The 14,889-nt window shown below is 36.8% G+C and overlaps 1 protein-coding gene across 1 annotated transcript; it reads left to right on the forward strand.

Annotated features, from left to right (window-relative positions):
* Window positions 1-2,528: 2,528 nt before the first annotated feature.
* On the forward strand, window positions 2,529-7,120 carry LOC130744785 (uncharacterized). The gene is made up of 8 exons (XM_057596940.1): window positions 2,529-2,785; window positions 3,096-3,285; window positions 3,437-3,484; window positions 4,382-4,448; window positions 4,797-4,897; window positions 5,140-5,184; window positions 5,561-6,052; window positions 6,679-7,120. The coding sequence occupies exons 2-8, from the start codon at window positions 3,145-3,147 to the stop codon at window positions 6,850-6,852; spliced, it is 1,068 nt and encodes a 355-aa protein (XP_057452923.1). The 5' UTR covers window positions 2,529-2,785; window positions 3,096-3,144; the 3' UTR covers window positions 6,853-7,120.
* The last annotated feature ends 7,769 nt before the right edge of the window (window positions 7,121-14,889 follow it).

The following is a 14,889-nucleotide window of genomic DNA, read 5'->3' on the forward strand; positions in this document are numbered from 1 at the left end:
ATAAGGGGGAAAAAAAGGGTGGAATTCAATCTTTGAAAATTTGGGCTGATAAATGCTGACAATTAGAGCAACATTTCTAATAACCCTCTCATTTCTTCACAGAAAGAAAAAAGATCAAAAAGAGACCAAGGAAATCAATTTTGGAGGCGCCAATTTATTTGTGATATGGATTTTGTATTGCGGATCTGCAACATAAGCTAGTTTATTTCCTTTAAATATATGGATTTTGTATTGCGGATCTGCAACATAAGCTATTTTATTTCCTTTAAATATGCTAATCAATATATTTACGAGATTTTAAGTTTTCTGCAACATAAGCTCTTCATCCATGCATGCCATTCCTGATGCGTGTTGGTCATGTTTGTCTCTTACATTTCAAAGTGGTGACTGACCTCTTGCTTCACATAACCACTTAATTATGGTTCAAAGAGCCTAAATGACTTGTTTTAGTTTGCTAATTGAACTAGTTTAGCACACTGTGGTCAACCTATTTGGGCTTCCTTCGGTTGCGTCGACCTCGTGACATTGGGTCGTCTGGTTAGATCTTAGCCGAAGCACTACCAAATATAATTCTTTTGCTAATATTTTTTAGTAGATTTTGCTACTATTAATGTTACTGTATTTGTATTTTTTTCATTTTCCAATAAAAATTATGAAATCAGCAAACAAAATAAAAAACAAGATAATATTTTTGCAAAACCTTCACACAAAAAAAACCGATAAATAAAAAAATGCAAAAAATGCGTCATCAAAATATTTCGAAATGTGGACAGTCAAGTGCAAAATATATATATACATCACCCTTTTTAATTTTTTTTTTGGCTTAAATACTCTCTTGGTCCCTGAAATTGTAAAGGGAATCAAACATAATCCTTGTAAAATTTTCGCATCAAATTAGGTCCCTAAAATTATTTTTTTAATCTAATTGGGTCCAAAGTGTGTCTAGATCTGATGTGACTTGTTTTTTATCCCACTCCGCTTTTCCACGTGGCTTTTGGGAAATTAATATGTGTTGATGAGGTTTTGGGAAATTAGAACTCAGGGATTTTTTTCTGTCAAATCGTTGATTAGGTTTTTTTTTTAAGATTAGGTTAGGTTTTTTTTCTTCTTCAGATTAAGATTAGATTTTTTTTTATGATGAGTTGGAATTAAAAAAAAACAGTGAATAACAATTAATTATATTTTAAAAGAAAAATAAAAGGCACGTGGAAAAGCTGAGTGAGATAAAAAACAAGTCACATCAGACTCAGACACACTTTGGACCCAATTAGATTAAAAAAATAATTTTAGGGACCCAATTTGATGTGAAAATTTTACGAGTACCAGATTTGATTCCCTTTGCAATTTCAGGGACCAAGAGAGTACTTAAGCCTAATTTTTTCGCCCACGTAGGCTAGTTTCGAAATGAAACACCACTTACGTTAAAAAAGAAATGAAACACAAAATTATTATTTTTTTCTATAAAAACATTACAGCTAAGTATATTCTTGACTTATTTACCAAAGTAGTGTATTTTTGAAACATATTTACCATTATAGTGTAATTTTTTATTTATTTACCAGACTATTATAAATCGCTTGTAAATACGAATTTTTTTTCTCTAAGAAATTGCCACTGACAGTGGCAGCGTCCTTATGTTTTTTTACTTTCTATTTTAGTGACGGAACCAAATCCGTCACAAAATCCTGTATATATATGTTTTTTGGTACATGGTATATTATTTATAGAAAATAGAATATTCTTTAATAAAAAAAAGTTTAATATTTGGGCTAATATACCTGAAAGTCTAAAACCCCTTTACATATCTTCCCCCAAATTAAAAAAAAAAAAGAGCATAATTAAAGATCGTATAGGAGAAGCTAACCGACCACCAAGTCCTTTTTCTTTTTCTTTAATTTTTCTCATGGATTCCATAAAAAAAAATTCTCATGGATATTTCTACTGCAGACATTTAAGTTAGAAACATTATCTATAAAACTCGAATCTAAAACCTTATTTTAAAAAAAATTAAACATTTACCACTTGAAACAACTTATCACATTCTTAAATGCTGTAAAAAGACGAAATAAAAAATGATTTTTTTTTGTCATTGATATTTAATATTAAGGAAAAAGAAAATGACAAAATGGTTGAGACAAACGTGTGATCTGATGAGGAGACCCCACAATCACCCAACTACCAAGATAAAAAAGGGGGCATTTTCGTCATTACACGTCGTTGCAGGCCTTTCTCTGTCGCCGAAGCTTCCCTGTTTCTTGCGGGAATTTGGTTTGGCACCCCACCTATTGGGTTTCGCACCCCACTTTATTAAAAACGGGAATTTAAATTCCGATTTTAATACGAAAAAAACGGAAATTAAAAAACCGTTATGTATTTTAGCATATGTGGCACATTTTCAACCGTTCATTGCATATAAAAAACAAATCGGAATTTTAAATTCCGTTTTGAAAACGGAAATTAAATTTCTGTATTAAATACATGGGGTGCCAAACCCAATAGGTGGGGTGCCAAACTCAAATCCCTCAGTTTCTTGCGCTCTCACGGTGTTTCGTTTGTTTACACACATCACAACAAACATTTTCAATTCCAATTCGCCACTTTGAAAATCAAAACATTCATAATTCTCTTGCTCACCAAATCAAACTCTTCCTTCTTCTTCTTCCATTGACTTCTCTTCTTCTCTGTTCATGTCTCACTTTACTTCTAAACTCTTCATCTGATCGCTTAATTCTCCTTTTTCAATTCCCAATTTTCGATTTCAATCTCCTTCTTAATTCCACACCCGGTTAGTGTTTGTTTTCCCCTTATTTTATTTTTCTCAATTCATGCTTGAAATGGGTGAAAACAAAAAAGGACAAAATTACCTTTATTTTGTGCGTGTTTTATGATTTTGTTATGATTATGAGTTCTTCTGCAGTGTGTGCACATAGAGTAGGCGTAGCTAGAAGTAACACAGTGGAATTGGGTTATTGTGATTACTATTATTATTATTATTATTATTATTATTATTATTATTATTATTATGTATGATTTTTTTTGATGTATTAATTCATTTTTAATTCTAATATATGATAGTTGCTTGCTTGTGTTATCAGTTATAGTGCAAGAGAAGGGACTGATTTCTAAATATCATTGTCAACTACAATGCCAATGCGTGCGCCGGCATTACTTGCGCAGTGCCTGCCTGGCCTAGTGCCTCATGATCGTGGAAGTCTCAGCATATCCGCGGTTCCTGCGAAGGATGTTCATTTCCCGTCACTAGCTGTGGAGATTCTTCCTTCAAAGGTGACACTTCCTGTTATATCATCATCGCCCATTCGGCCGAAAAGCATAAATTAATATATGTTTACCTTGAATTGAGGTGTTAGGGAGATCTTCTTTTGGGGTGATTGTGATTAGTCGGTGTAACGCGGATTTAAATGTGTTTGCTTTGCAGGCAGTTCACGCTGACAAGGACTCGGGGGAAAATGTAGACCAAGTTAAGGTATGTAATAATACTGTAGATTAGTGTTGTTGTTGTTGTATCCCTGGCAGTAGATGGATGTTAATGTTAGGTTGGTTTCCGTTCATTCATTTTCTAAGAAGACAATCATCTGCCATTGTAAAATAAGTATGTACCCTGCAGTTCAATGATTCAACTGCTTGCTTTTGTAAAACAAATGCAGACAATCCAAATCTGTATCAATATGTTCACGATAAAACACTAAAACAAAGTCAGTAGGTAGGTCACATAGTGATGTTCTAGGATTTTTCGGTGGAAGGAACTTGTCTTATTCAGCATGGGGGAGCCTCTTGTATAGTCAAGGTCTCTCCTAATTACATTTAAGGTGATAGAGTGAATCATGTCGTTACATTGATGGGGGGAGCGGGGATCGAGAAATTACATTAAAAGGGGATAAGACCGGGCAATTACATTGTTGCGGATGGCGAGATATCTGGGAGGTCTAATAATGAGGGGGGTGGTGAATCTGGACGTCCTTCTCCGCCGGTAGGCGGCCAACACCATTAAGTACTTGATTGACTCGAAGAAATTTTGACGTAGCGCTAGCGATTTGGTTGGCTGGCCTACGTCCTAACGGTCCACAATACAGTGGGATGTAGGTATAATCTCTTGAAGTTAACCTATGAAAAACATGATTGCAAAATATGCCTAATAAGATACTATTTTGGTTACTTTTCCATGGTTCCCTGCATGCTTTTGATGTATTTTAAATGGTAGGTTTACAATATTTAACAGCAAGAGCTTGATATTTTTTTTCATTTTCTTGAAAACCTTCGCATATAAAATTCGTCTTAAATAAGCTTAACATAATGCTAGAGGTTACATTTGTATATCAGCTAGTTTGATTGTTGGACTGATTTTATCTTAAACCTCCTACAGTGTATAGTTAGTGTTGCTGACATCATTGGATTCAGTGGTTCAGAGACAGTATCCTCAAAACCTGATGGTACGTACATGATATTTTAGTTTTTGTAGGCGTTGGACATGTGACTGTTTTCTTGTGAACCGGCATTTCCTTTCTAGTGCCTTGCTCTCTAAATTTAACACAGTCAAGGAGATAATACTGCAGAGAATCTTAGTTTGTTATGATACTTAGAACAATAACTTTTTGGCATAAAAGGAAAAGGACAAATCTCATAGGTTAGTGTAATATGGTATAAAATATTTTCAAATAATGACATGATTCTTGCTGAGGATAATTTATTTTACATGTTATATGCTTTGACATATATATGTAATTTATTTCAACATCAATAATGAAGGATTGGTCAAACTAATTTTTCTAACTTTGTAGGGTATCTGAAATCCTGGGCAAGTTCCATTGATCTTGTCAATGTACTAAAGCATGAGATACGTGATGGGCAACTGAGCTTTAGAGGGAAAAGAGTGCTTGAGGTATACTTTCCAGTTTCCACGAAGACTCTGTTGCTTCCTTTTATGCCTTGATTTGATTGAATTAATTTCACCTTGCGCCACACCTACAGCCTCTTTCCTTTATTTTTTAAATGCTCAGAGTTAGCTATATCTTCATGAGATTACTTTCTTTTCTTCTCTACTAATCCATATTTTTCAATCACGTTAGTGGTATGTGTTAATTGTAATAACTTACATATAACTTTACTTCATGTTTCTTGCAGCTTAGTTGCAACTATGGACTTCCTGGAATCTTCGCATGCTTGAAGGTATGCAGTTTGGCTTGGGTTCTCACTCTCACTTTCTCTTTTCGCTGGTTCATTAGTCACTATTCTATGTGTATTTGATAGCTGGAAAAGAACATCTACATTTATTTTGATATATTCCTAACAAAGCAAATTTTATACTTGTTGGTTCATTCTAGTTTGAATACTTGAGTCACAATGTTACTGGTGACCAACCTAAAGTTTCATGTTTTTCTTTTGGTTTGCAAACTAGCAAACAAGTTCATGGCAAGAAGGGGAAATCTTGGTGTTTTGGGGAATCACTAACAATGCATATACTTTTAGCTTAGGCATCCAAAAAAACACTTGCCCTTGGAATGATGAGTTTTGTTATCCATTCATTTAGTTATTTATTTCACAGGGAGCCTCCATGGTGCATTTTCAAGATCAAAATGCAGAAACTCTAAGATGCACAACAATACCCAATGTACTTGCTAATCTTAAGCAAGCTCGTGATAGGCAGAGTCGACAGCCAGAATCTCCCCTTACTCCTTCAAGACAGACTCTAGCACCATCAGTTAACTTCTATGCTGGGGATTGGGAAGAATTGCCTGCTGTGTTATCTGTTGTGAAAAACGATGAGTGTGAAGTGACACCTGGAATGAGTTTGAGCTTCTCTGAGGAAGATTTTTTGGATGGATGCAGCAGCCAACTGAGCCAAGATGGGAGCACTTTAGGACAGGAGTCTAGTTCAAGAAGGTCTAGGTCTAGGTCTAGGAAACTCTCTGGAAGTCGAGCATGGGAAAGAGCTAGTGAGGCGGATAAGGGGGATGGTGGCTATGATGTTATTTTGATGACAGAGATCCCATACTCTGTTAACTCTATGAAGAAGCTGTATTCACTTATTAAAAAGGTTTGCTTCCTTTACTTTATGGTCTATGCCCACTGAAAATCATGTTTTTTCTTATTTTGATGTTAAACTAAATATCATATCTGTAGCATATATATGTTGGACAAATGGTTGGTTGGTAGATGTAAGTTGAGTGTCTTCCATACTTCATTTGTTGATCCAATTTAGCTTTGGTGAAATTGCATTTTGTGTTGTGGGCTGTGGTGCTTCCACTTATTGCTGTGCTATTAGGCACAACAAATTGGTACAATTATAGTCGTATATTTATTTCCACTAAGGATTGAAATCTTCTTTCCGCAAACTATGTCTCGTTTTCTGTCCCATTAATAAAATTTTGACATGTCAAATAAAAACCACCATATAAGTTTGTAATTGTCCCTCTCATTTCTTTATTAATTGTCATGGCAAGATTTCATTTGTGGGACATGAAATTGCGACACCATTTGGTGACAGAAGATCTTAGTCCTTTGCACAGATGCATGATCAAATTGATGCCTTTTGTAACAATGTGTTGCCCCTGATTGCTGAAGTTTCTGCTTTCCTATATCACCTGATTATTAGATTGAGTTTCAAATTTGAGTAACAGCCGAATTTTTAATTCCTTTTTTCTATTTTTCCTTTGATTACAGTGCTTGAGGCCTCCTTATGGGGTGGTATATCTAGCTCCTAGTAAGAAACACTATGTTGGGTTTAACAATGGAGCACGACAACTGAGAAGTCTGGTAGATGAGGAGGGCATTTTTGGAGCGCATTTGGTCAAGGATTTAGCTGACAGAGATATCTGGAAGTTCTTCCACAAGTGAACAAGAGCTCAAAAACAAGATGGACTACTTTAGGAAACTCCAACCAAAAAGAATTCTAATGACACCATACATATTTCTATAATCTGAATCACAAGCATTCTTTTGTTTTTTGAATCTATAGGTTTCTCTCTAGTTTTCTTATAGTTTAGTAATAAAGGAGGTCTGAATTTGATATGTCAGTTGGCTTTTAATTCTTTCACAATTATTTCTTCGGAAAAGAATTCAAATATTGGAATTGTACATCAATAGTACATTGAATTTTTATTTTTTTTTGGTTTATTGTAGGTGCATCATTTTTTCAGTTAACACTTGGTTGTTTTCATATCAAGTGCCTCTTTGGACTATAGCTACTATAGATATGAGAGATGTGCTATGTAAACATGCGTTCATCATACATGCGTTTACATCCTTGAAACGATCCTTGAAACGCAGGTTTTATTCATTTCATCATGCTTGCTTTGCCGTTTGACATCTAATTTCAGGATCGAGCATCAATTTTAGATAACACAACTTTGGTTTACACATCCCTTGGTAATCGATGGGATTATATAAAATAGGAAAAGAGCATACAATCCATCTTCAATTTTTTCCCACCATGAATTTTTCTTTGGTTTCAATCAATCCCTAAAGTTTTACATTTATTTAAAAAATTCCTTTGTCTTTTGGAACCAAAATTCCTTTGTCAACTTTGGTTAAATAGTTAATAGTGAATGAATATTGAACATTGTTTTCAAATCAATTTTAGTTTCCATTTTTACTCATAATGGGTAATTCAGTTGGCCACATAGAATGAGCGTGTGGGAAAAGTTCTAAGAGGTAAATTAGCAGGAGATGATTTGAGTTCCATGTCTACATCTAGTTTTTCCTTCTAGAAATAACAGACATGAAGTCAAAGGAATTTAGTAAATACAAAGCAATGTTAACTTGGTTCAAGAATGAGATCCTCTCATGTCACTTAACAATGTCAAGTGAAATATTATATCTATCTTTTTCTTTATCAATATTTAAGAAGTCTCATTTATTTTTTGTGTTTGTTTGAACTACAAGTATCTTTCACTAAGGTAATCCATGTGCGTGTCCGATAAGATCAATATTGACGGAAAAACTTTTCCTATTAAGTATTTAACGCAACTGCATTATTTGAAGTTGAGACATCTGCTTATGGTAGAACAATCTTGTGCCAGTTGACATACACATTTGGTAAAATGTATCACCTATTTAATACATATGAAGAGAGTGATAAACACAAAATTTAAAATGAGGAAGCATGAAGAATTTTCACATGAGAGAATTCGGATTTATTGGATTAGGAACTCTAATTTAATGGATTTCATAAAAAATGGAAATATTAATAATGAAATCAAGGAGCCATAGAGGCTACATCAATCTGAACCAAAGAATCTAACTCTGGTGGTGGAACCTCTTCAATCCACTAAGTATTGAGGAAACTTCAAGAGTTCTTAGTCAAGTAATTCGCTAGAAAGTCGCCGAATCTACGAGCAAAGGATGAAAGAAATTAAAGGACGAGACTAAGTCTCTGCAATCTATAAGAACAGAAAATAAATAAGAAACATCATATTTCACCTTGTGTCATGCTTAAAAAAGTTGCAAACAATCTATCTCCATATAAATTTGATGAAAGCTAAGGTGTTAGAATATAATATAAAATCATTCATGTGCTTAAGCTTTTGAGGTAATTTGTTATTTTACATGGTATTAAAGCCTTAATGACCCAGCGGTTTAGAGTTCAATCTCTACCGCCCTCAATTCTTCTAATAAAAAAGTTTAATTTAAGCGCATTGTAGGTGAGCATGTGCATTGTCCACGCTTCAACCCCCAATGACTCTTGCATGAAGGGACGTGTTAGAATATAATATAAAATCATTTATATGACCCTTACCCAACAGATAAACTTTTGGGATAATTGGTTATTTGACGAGGTCTACAGCTATAGAGATGACCAAACACTATAGTTTTTGTATACTTTACATAAATTAATTTTAATCAAATCGAGCAACAAAATTTATGTTTTAAACATATCAAACTGATAATATCCCAACTAATAACATAAAATTAAGGGAAAATTGCACTAACCTATCCAGAGGTTTAACATTATTGCATTAATCTCTCATCTACTATTTTATCTGGCGCTAGTCACTTTTATTTTATTGACGACATTGCACTAACCTACCCTTAAAAAATTTATTATTATTGCACTGACTTCCCCTAAAATATATCATTATATACTCAACATCTCTGTTATTGTAAACGTTGTACTAAGGAGGAGAGCTGAATTGTATTTCTTAAAGTAGATGAGAGGTTAGTACAAAAATGAAAAACCTCATTGCAATTTACCCTAAAATAAAATACTGAAAAAGTTTAGATAGAGTATTGAATGATCCCCATAAGCCATGAATCGCATCCTTATAGCATTTGCTTTTTAGTATTATATTAGATTAGATTTGTGTTACCCCCAAGTGCGAGATTGCACTGGTTTCTGCACTCAAGTCATGTTCTTCCCAAACATACCCTTCTCAGAGCCGCCAAATCCATTTGATAGCCTTGAAACTCAGATTCTACTCTGGCACCTTCATTCAAAACAACTTGATTAACATGTATGCCAAATGCGGTTCAATGTGTGATTTTCTGTGGCTTTTTTAGGCTTGTCCTTTGTTGGACATTGTATCCTATAACATTATGTTCTCTGGGTATGTGAAAGCTGATCAATTGGACGATGCCCGCAAACTGTTTGACATAATGCCCGGTAAAGGTTGTGTCTCCTACACAACCATAATCAAGGGTCTTGTCCTAAATGACTTCTTTTGAGAAGCCCTTGAGGTTTTCAAGGACATGATGTCTGTTGTTGCGATCCCTATTAGCTTGAATCTAATGAATGTGATATCTTTTTGCTCACATTTTGGTGAAATTTGGAACTGTCAAATGATTCATTCCTTGGCGTTTAAATAGTTCGTAAAGGGTGTAAGATCAAGATTTGGTCATGTGGTACAACTCTATGTTTTGATGATAACAAGTATTTATTTGTGGATGAACAACTATGATACTCTAATGTTTGTCTTGAGTGTTTTGACAAACAGGTTCTGATTCTGACACCAGAAGATATATTCGTCAGAAGATCAGAGGATCTGAAGATCAGAAGATCAGAGGATCAGAAGATCTGAGGATCAGAGGATCAAAAGATCAGAGGATCTGAAGATCAGAAGATCTGAGGATCAGAGGATCAAAAGATCAGAGGATCTGAAGATCAGAGGATCTGAGGATCAGAGGATCAGAGGATCAGAGGATCAGAAGATCAGAGGATCAGAAGATCTGAGGATCAGAAGATCTGAAGACCAGAAGCTCTGAGGGACCAGAGGCTCTGAAGGTTCAGAAGCTCTGAAGGTCCAGAAGCAGAAGTTACGAAGGTCAGAGGATCCAAGCATCCCTCTGACTCTGATCACCAAGCTTCACAAGTTCCAACACGAAGCATTCCTCTGATCAGAAGTCATTGGTTAAAGGCAAATGTCTCTATCAAGAAGTACAAGAGCAGTGTACTATTCTGAAAAGCCTACCTACCAAGGTTCAGCCACAGCAGGTTCTGGAAGTTCCAGAAATGCCCTCCAACGGTCATATTCTCTCAACAGAAATATCCTTTGCACCTTGGACTATAAAAGGCTGAAGAAAAGAAGAAAGAAGTGCAAGAGAAAAATCAAGAGCTGCAATACAAGAAAAGATTCAGCCTCTACTTTCTTCATCTGTTCTTATTTAGTTTACACTCAGCTTATTTAGAAGCAAACCTTTGTAAACACCAACCTCAAACAGTTGTTTGATTTTCCTTAAGGGACCGGGTAGGTCAGTATCCTTAAGAAGACTAAGAGAGTGAATCTTAGTGGTGATTCCTTTAGGAGATCAAGGTTGATCGGATCCTAGAGAAGACTAAGAGAGTGAATCTTAGTGATAGCTAAGTCAGTGTATTGTTAGTCACTTGTAGGTTTCAAGTGCAGTTGTAACAATTATCTGATTAGTGGATTGCCTTCATTCTAAGAAGGAAGAAATCACCTTAACGGGTGGACTGGATTAGCTTGAGGGATTTATCAAGTGAACCAGGATAAAATACTTGTGTGCTTTTCTCTTCTCTCTATCGTTATCCGCTGCACCATCTATCTTAGAGAAACCGAAAAGATTTACTTTAAATCTTAAGGGGAAAGTTTTTATATTGAAAACGCTATTCAACCCCCCCTTCTAGTCGTTTTTCACACCTACAAGTGGTATCAGAGCCAGGTCCCGTGTTCGAATCCCACGGAAGGCATGCTGTGCAGCTAGTTTGGCTGGCAGGTGCTGGGGGGGGGATTGTTGGGTCCAGGTGGGCCAGCATCCTGCCTGCAGGTAGCATTCGAAACGGGGCGCTGTGTGCTACGCTATAAGAAATAACGTTGCGCCCTCACTAACACCAATTGGTTTTGGCGTAGTGGTAAGCGCGTGATCCTACAATTGGTATCAGAGCGCAAGTTCTGATTACCACACTTAACAGTGTTCAGTAGATCCGGGCCAGTGTGAAAAACTCATGGATTCCACCACTACTACAAGCAAATATCAATACAGTGCAAGACCACCTATCTTTGATGGTCAGAGATTTGATTTCTGGAAAGACAGAATCAAAAGCTTCTTTCTTGGCTTTGATCCTGATCTTTGGGATTTTGTTGTTGATGGCTACACCCCTCCTGTCGATGAACATGGTGTAAAGATCCCAAGGGAGAAGATGAGTGAAGATCAAAAGAAGGAGTTCAGAGATCATCACCGATCAAGAGCTATTCTGCAAAGTGCTATTTCATATGAAGAATATGAGAAAATTACTGATCGTGATTCCGCCAAGGGCATCTTTGAATCCTTGAAGATGTCTCATGAAGGAAACAAGAAAGTGAAAGAATCAAAGGCACTGTCCTTGATCCAGAAATATGAATCCTTCCAAATGGAAACTGACGAATCCATTGAAGATATGTTTTCCAGATTCCAGTTGATTATTGCTGGAATAAGACCCCTCAGCAATAGCTACACCACTGTGGATCATGTCATGAGGATCCTTAGAGGTCTTCCTGAAAGCTGGATGCCTTTGATAACTTCCTTGGAGCTAACTAGAGATGTTGAGCAGATGAGTTTGGAAGAACTCATAAGCATACTGAAGTGTCATGAACTAAAGCGTGCTGAACATCAGGATCAGAAGAAGAAGTCTATAGCCTTGAAATCCAAATCTGAAAAGGCTAAGGCTCTCCAAGCAGAAGCAGAAGAATCTGAAGAAGCCTCTGAAGATTCTGATGAAGATGAGCTGACTCTGATATCCAGAAAGCTCAACTGCATCTGGAAGCACAGGCAGAGCAAATTCAAAGGCTCATCAAAGGACAAAAAGTCAAAGAAGCATTTCAAGACCAAGAAGAGTCTGATGGTGACTTTTGATGAATCAGAGTCAGAGGATGTTGACTCTGATGGTGAAGTCCAAGGACTCATTGTAAGACCTGGATTTGCCGAACAAGTTAATTTCCGACTCACGCGTAGAATCAGTGTAAGCGTGACAGGAGTTTGATATTTGAGGAAGATTAATGAAGAAGAAAGTTCAGGAATTGCTTGAGGAATGTTGCGTAGTCGTTTTCGGAGTTAGTGCGAGTCGTCTGCACACTTGCCTTAGGGCGAGCGTGTCCAGAATAGGCTATTTCGTTCTTAAAGCAACGTTTTGAGTGAGATTTCGAACTCTCGGAAAATTTAAAGTTTCTCTTTATTTTTCCATCGACCAGCGTTTCATTTCGGAACTCTGGACTGTACGCACGATAGGTTTCACTTTTCGGATGTCCGCCGACGCTAATTTCTTTGCTTCGAAACCCTATTTTCGAGCAATGGATGAAGACTTTTTCTATTCGGGACTTCTAACGAAGATTCCGTCCGCATTGCCAGATTTGTTTCGACGTTTCCAATCTTTCTTCTGTTGGAAGTTTTGTCGTTTGAGCATCACAGCAAAAAGTAGTTTTTCGGGGCAGATTAACCGACACCGCTTTTGAGTTTTTCGATATCGTTTTTCCCAAATCTTAGATGTTTGTTTTGAGTTCTGGAATTCTGACGCTAGAATCTCTCTTAGAATTCCACGGTGATCGTGCTGCAAAAATCGGAATCGCGAAATTTTCATTTTCCCGCGATTTCGCCCGCCTATAAATAGGCGAAAAAGCTAATATCCTCTTCATTTTCACCATTTTGGCCGAGAATTGTAGAGAGAGAGGGAGAGGAGAGATTTTCGTGAAATCTTGACCAATCTTCGTGCAGTTCGTCCCTACTTCTAGGTATCAAGGTAACTAACCCGATTCCTACCTCTGATTGTTGTTTCTGTTGCGTTTCTGAAGCCGTTTCTGTGCTCTAAGTTTTGAGCTTTTTCTAAAATTGTCTGATTTCTCTGATTTCTCGCTTGGGTTATGTTCCTTATGTTCCCCTGAGTCTAAAACCTCTGTCAGTAAACTCTGATTGCGATTCAGTTGTCCAGGATCTGAAAAATTGACTCAAAACTCTTTTTGTCTCACATTTCGAAACTTTATTGTCGTAAAGCTATAATCTGACTTCGTGCCTTTAGGATTTGTTGTCACGGATGTCATGAGGATCGTTGCTGTCAAATCTGTTTTCAGAACTGATAACTTTGAAGTTTTGAGCCTTTACTTTGGACCAAAATGCCCCTGGATAGTCGTATTTCGGCCCGATTGTCCGAAAATTGTTCTAACAGTTTCTTTGCCTTAGTTTTACCCTAAAACTACCTTGTAAACTGATTTGATCGAAGAAAAAGAGCCGAAGCTCTTTTCTCCTTATGGCCGTGGGCTATTTCCTAAGGGGGGGGAGTTTTTCGTTTTCGAAAACTTGTCCTTTCGTACCCGTTTGTCGTATTCTGAAGCTTTAATGCTTTGTCTATCGTTTATGTATTGTTTTGCGATCGAACTAATCGATTTTGTTTGGATTCTGCTTGGTTTTTCTCCGAGGTTCAGTTGAAGGAACTTTGGAATATTCAGAGCAACTGTTTGAGGAGAACCTTGATTTCGAAGCTGGAACAGCTCGAGGTTAGGGCAACTTACATATATATTAGCTATGAATGCATGATAGGCGTCGATCAATTCGACTTATGCTTTACTTTGATGTTGATTATGTTGATGAACTGATGTTGTGATGTTGTGCTTTGTTGGATTGTGCGTTTTGACGCGACTTCGGAGTGGAGATTCATTGATCTGGTGATCTTTGATGTTTCGGGTTGGATGAACAACCCTAGGCAAGTTCAAACGAGGGGTTTGAGACTTAGCCACTTGCTGGTATTTGTTGGAATTCTTAGACTTTCCCCGAGAAACTTCTTTTGGGTGGTTGGTTTTCGGAAAACCTAGAATGAATAGAATTTTGTAAACTAAAGACTTGGGAAACCTAGATTTTGAGAAATAAACTCATAACCTGACTAATTCAATTCGAAACGTTTTTACTAAATGAATAGTTATAGGAGAACTAAAGGGGAAAACATTTACGAAAGACGGGGAAAAGTCGACCTTTGTTGTGGGTTGGGAGAGTTATCGGAATTGGGGAAAGCCACTAAGGTGAGCTATGGTGATGATTGAAAGTCATCGAGTACTCTAGTACTCTTGGGGAGTGTTGTGGAGCCGTGTTGTATTGACCGACACCTAGTGCTCTTGTTGTTTGGGCTGTGTTGTATTGACCGACACTAGACCCTTGTGTATTTTTGTTGGTGGAGCTGTGTTGTATTGACCGACACTTACTCCGAGTTGTGTTGTATTGACCGACACTAACTCATTGGGTTTGGTTGAGATTGGGTTGTGAGCTAGACACTTTCGTGGTAAGGACGATTCGTTGTTTGGCTAACCACGTTGCATTCAATCGGGTGAATAACGGGAATGGTTCACCTGTGCATATCATGGTGAATAACGGGAATGGTTCACCTTGCATTAATGATGAATAACGGGAATGGTTCATCATTCGGTGAATAACGGGAATGGTTCACCAAGGATGAATAACGGG

This window comes from Lotus japonicus, chromosome 3 (assembly GCF_012489685.1).
Source record: "Lotus japonicus ecotype B-129 chromosome 3, LjGifu_v1.2".
NCBI classification, from domain to species: Eukaryota; Viridiplantae; Streptophyta; class Magnoliopsida; order Fabales; family Fabaceae; genus Lotus; species Lotus japonicus.

Excerpts from the sequence above, each read along its gene's own strand:
- LOC130744785 (XM_057596940.1), top strand. The coding sequence starts at position 3,145 with ATGCCAATGCGTGCGCCGGCATTACTTGCGCAGTGCCTGCCTGGCCTA. Across the intron at positions 3,485-4,381 it reads AAAATGTAGACCAAGTTAAG|TGTATAGTTAGTGTTGCTGA; the intron begins GTATGTAATAAT and ends AACCTCCTACAG. Across the intron at positions 5,185-5,560 it reads GAATCTTCGCATGCTTGAAG|GGAGCCTCCATGGTGCATTT; the intron begins GTATGCAGTTTG and ends TTTATTTCACAG.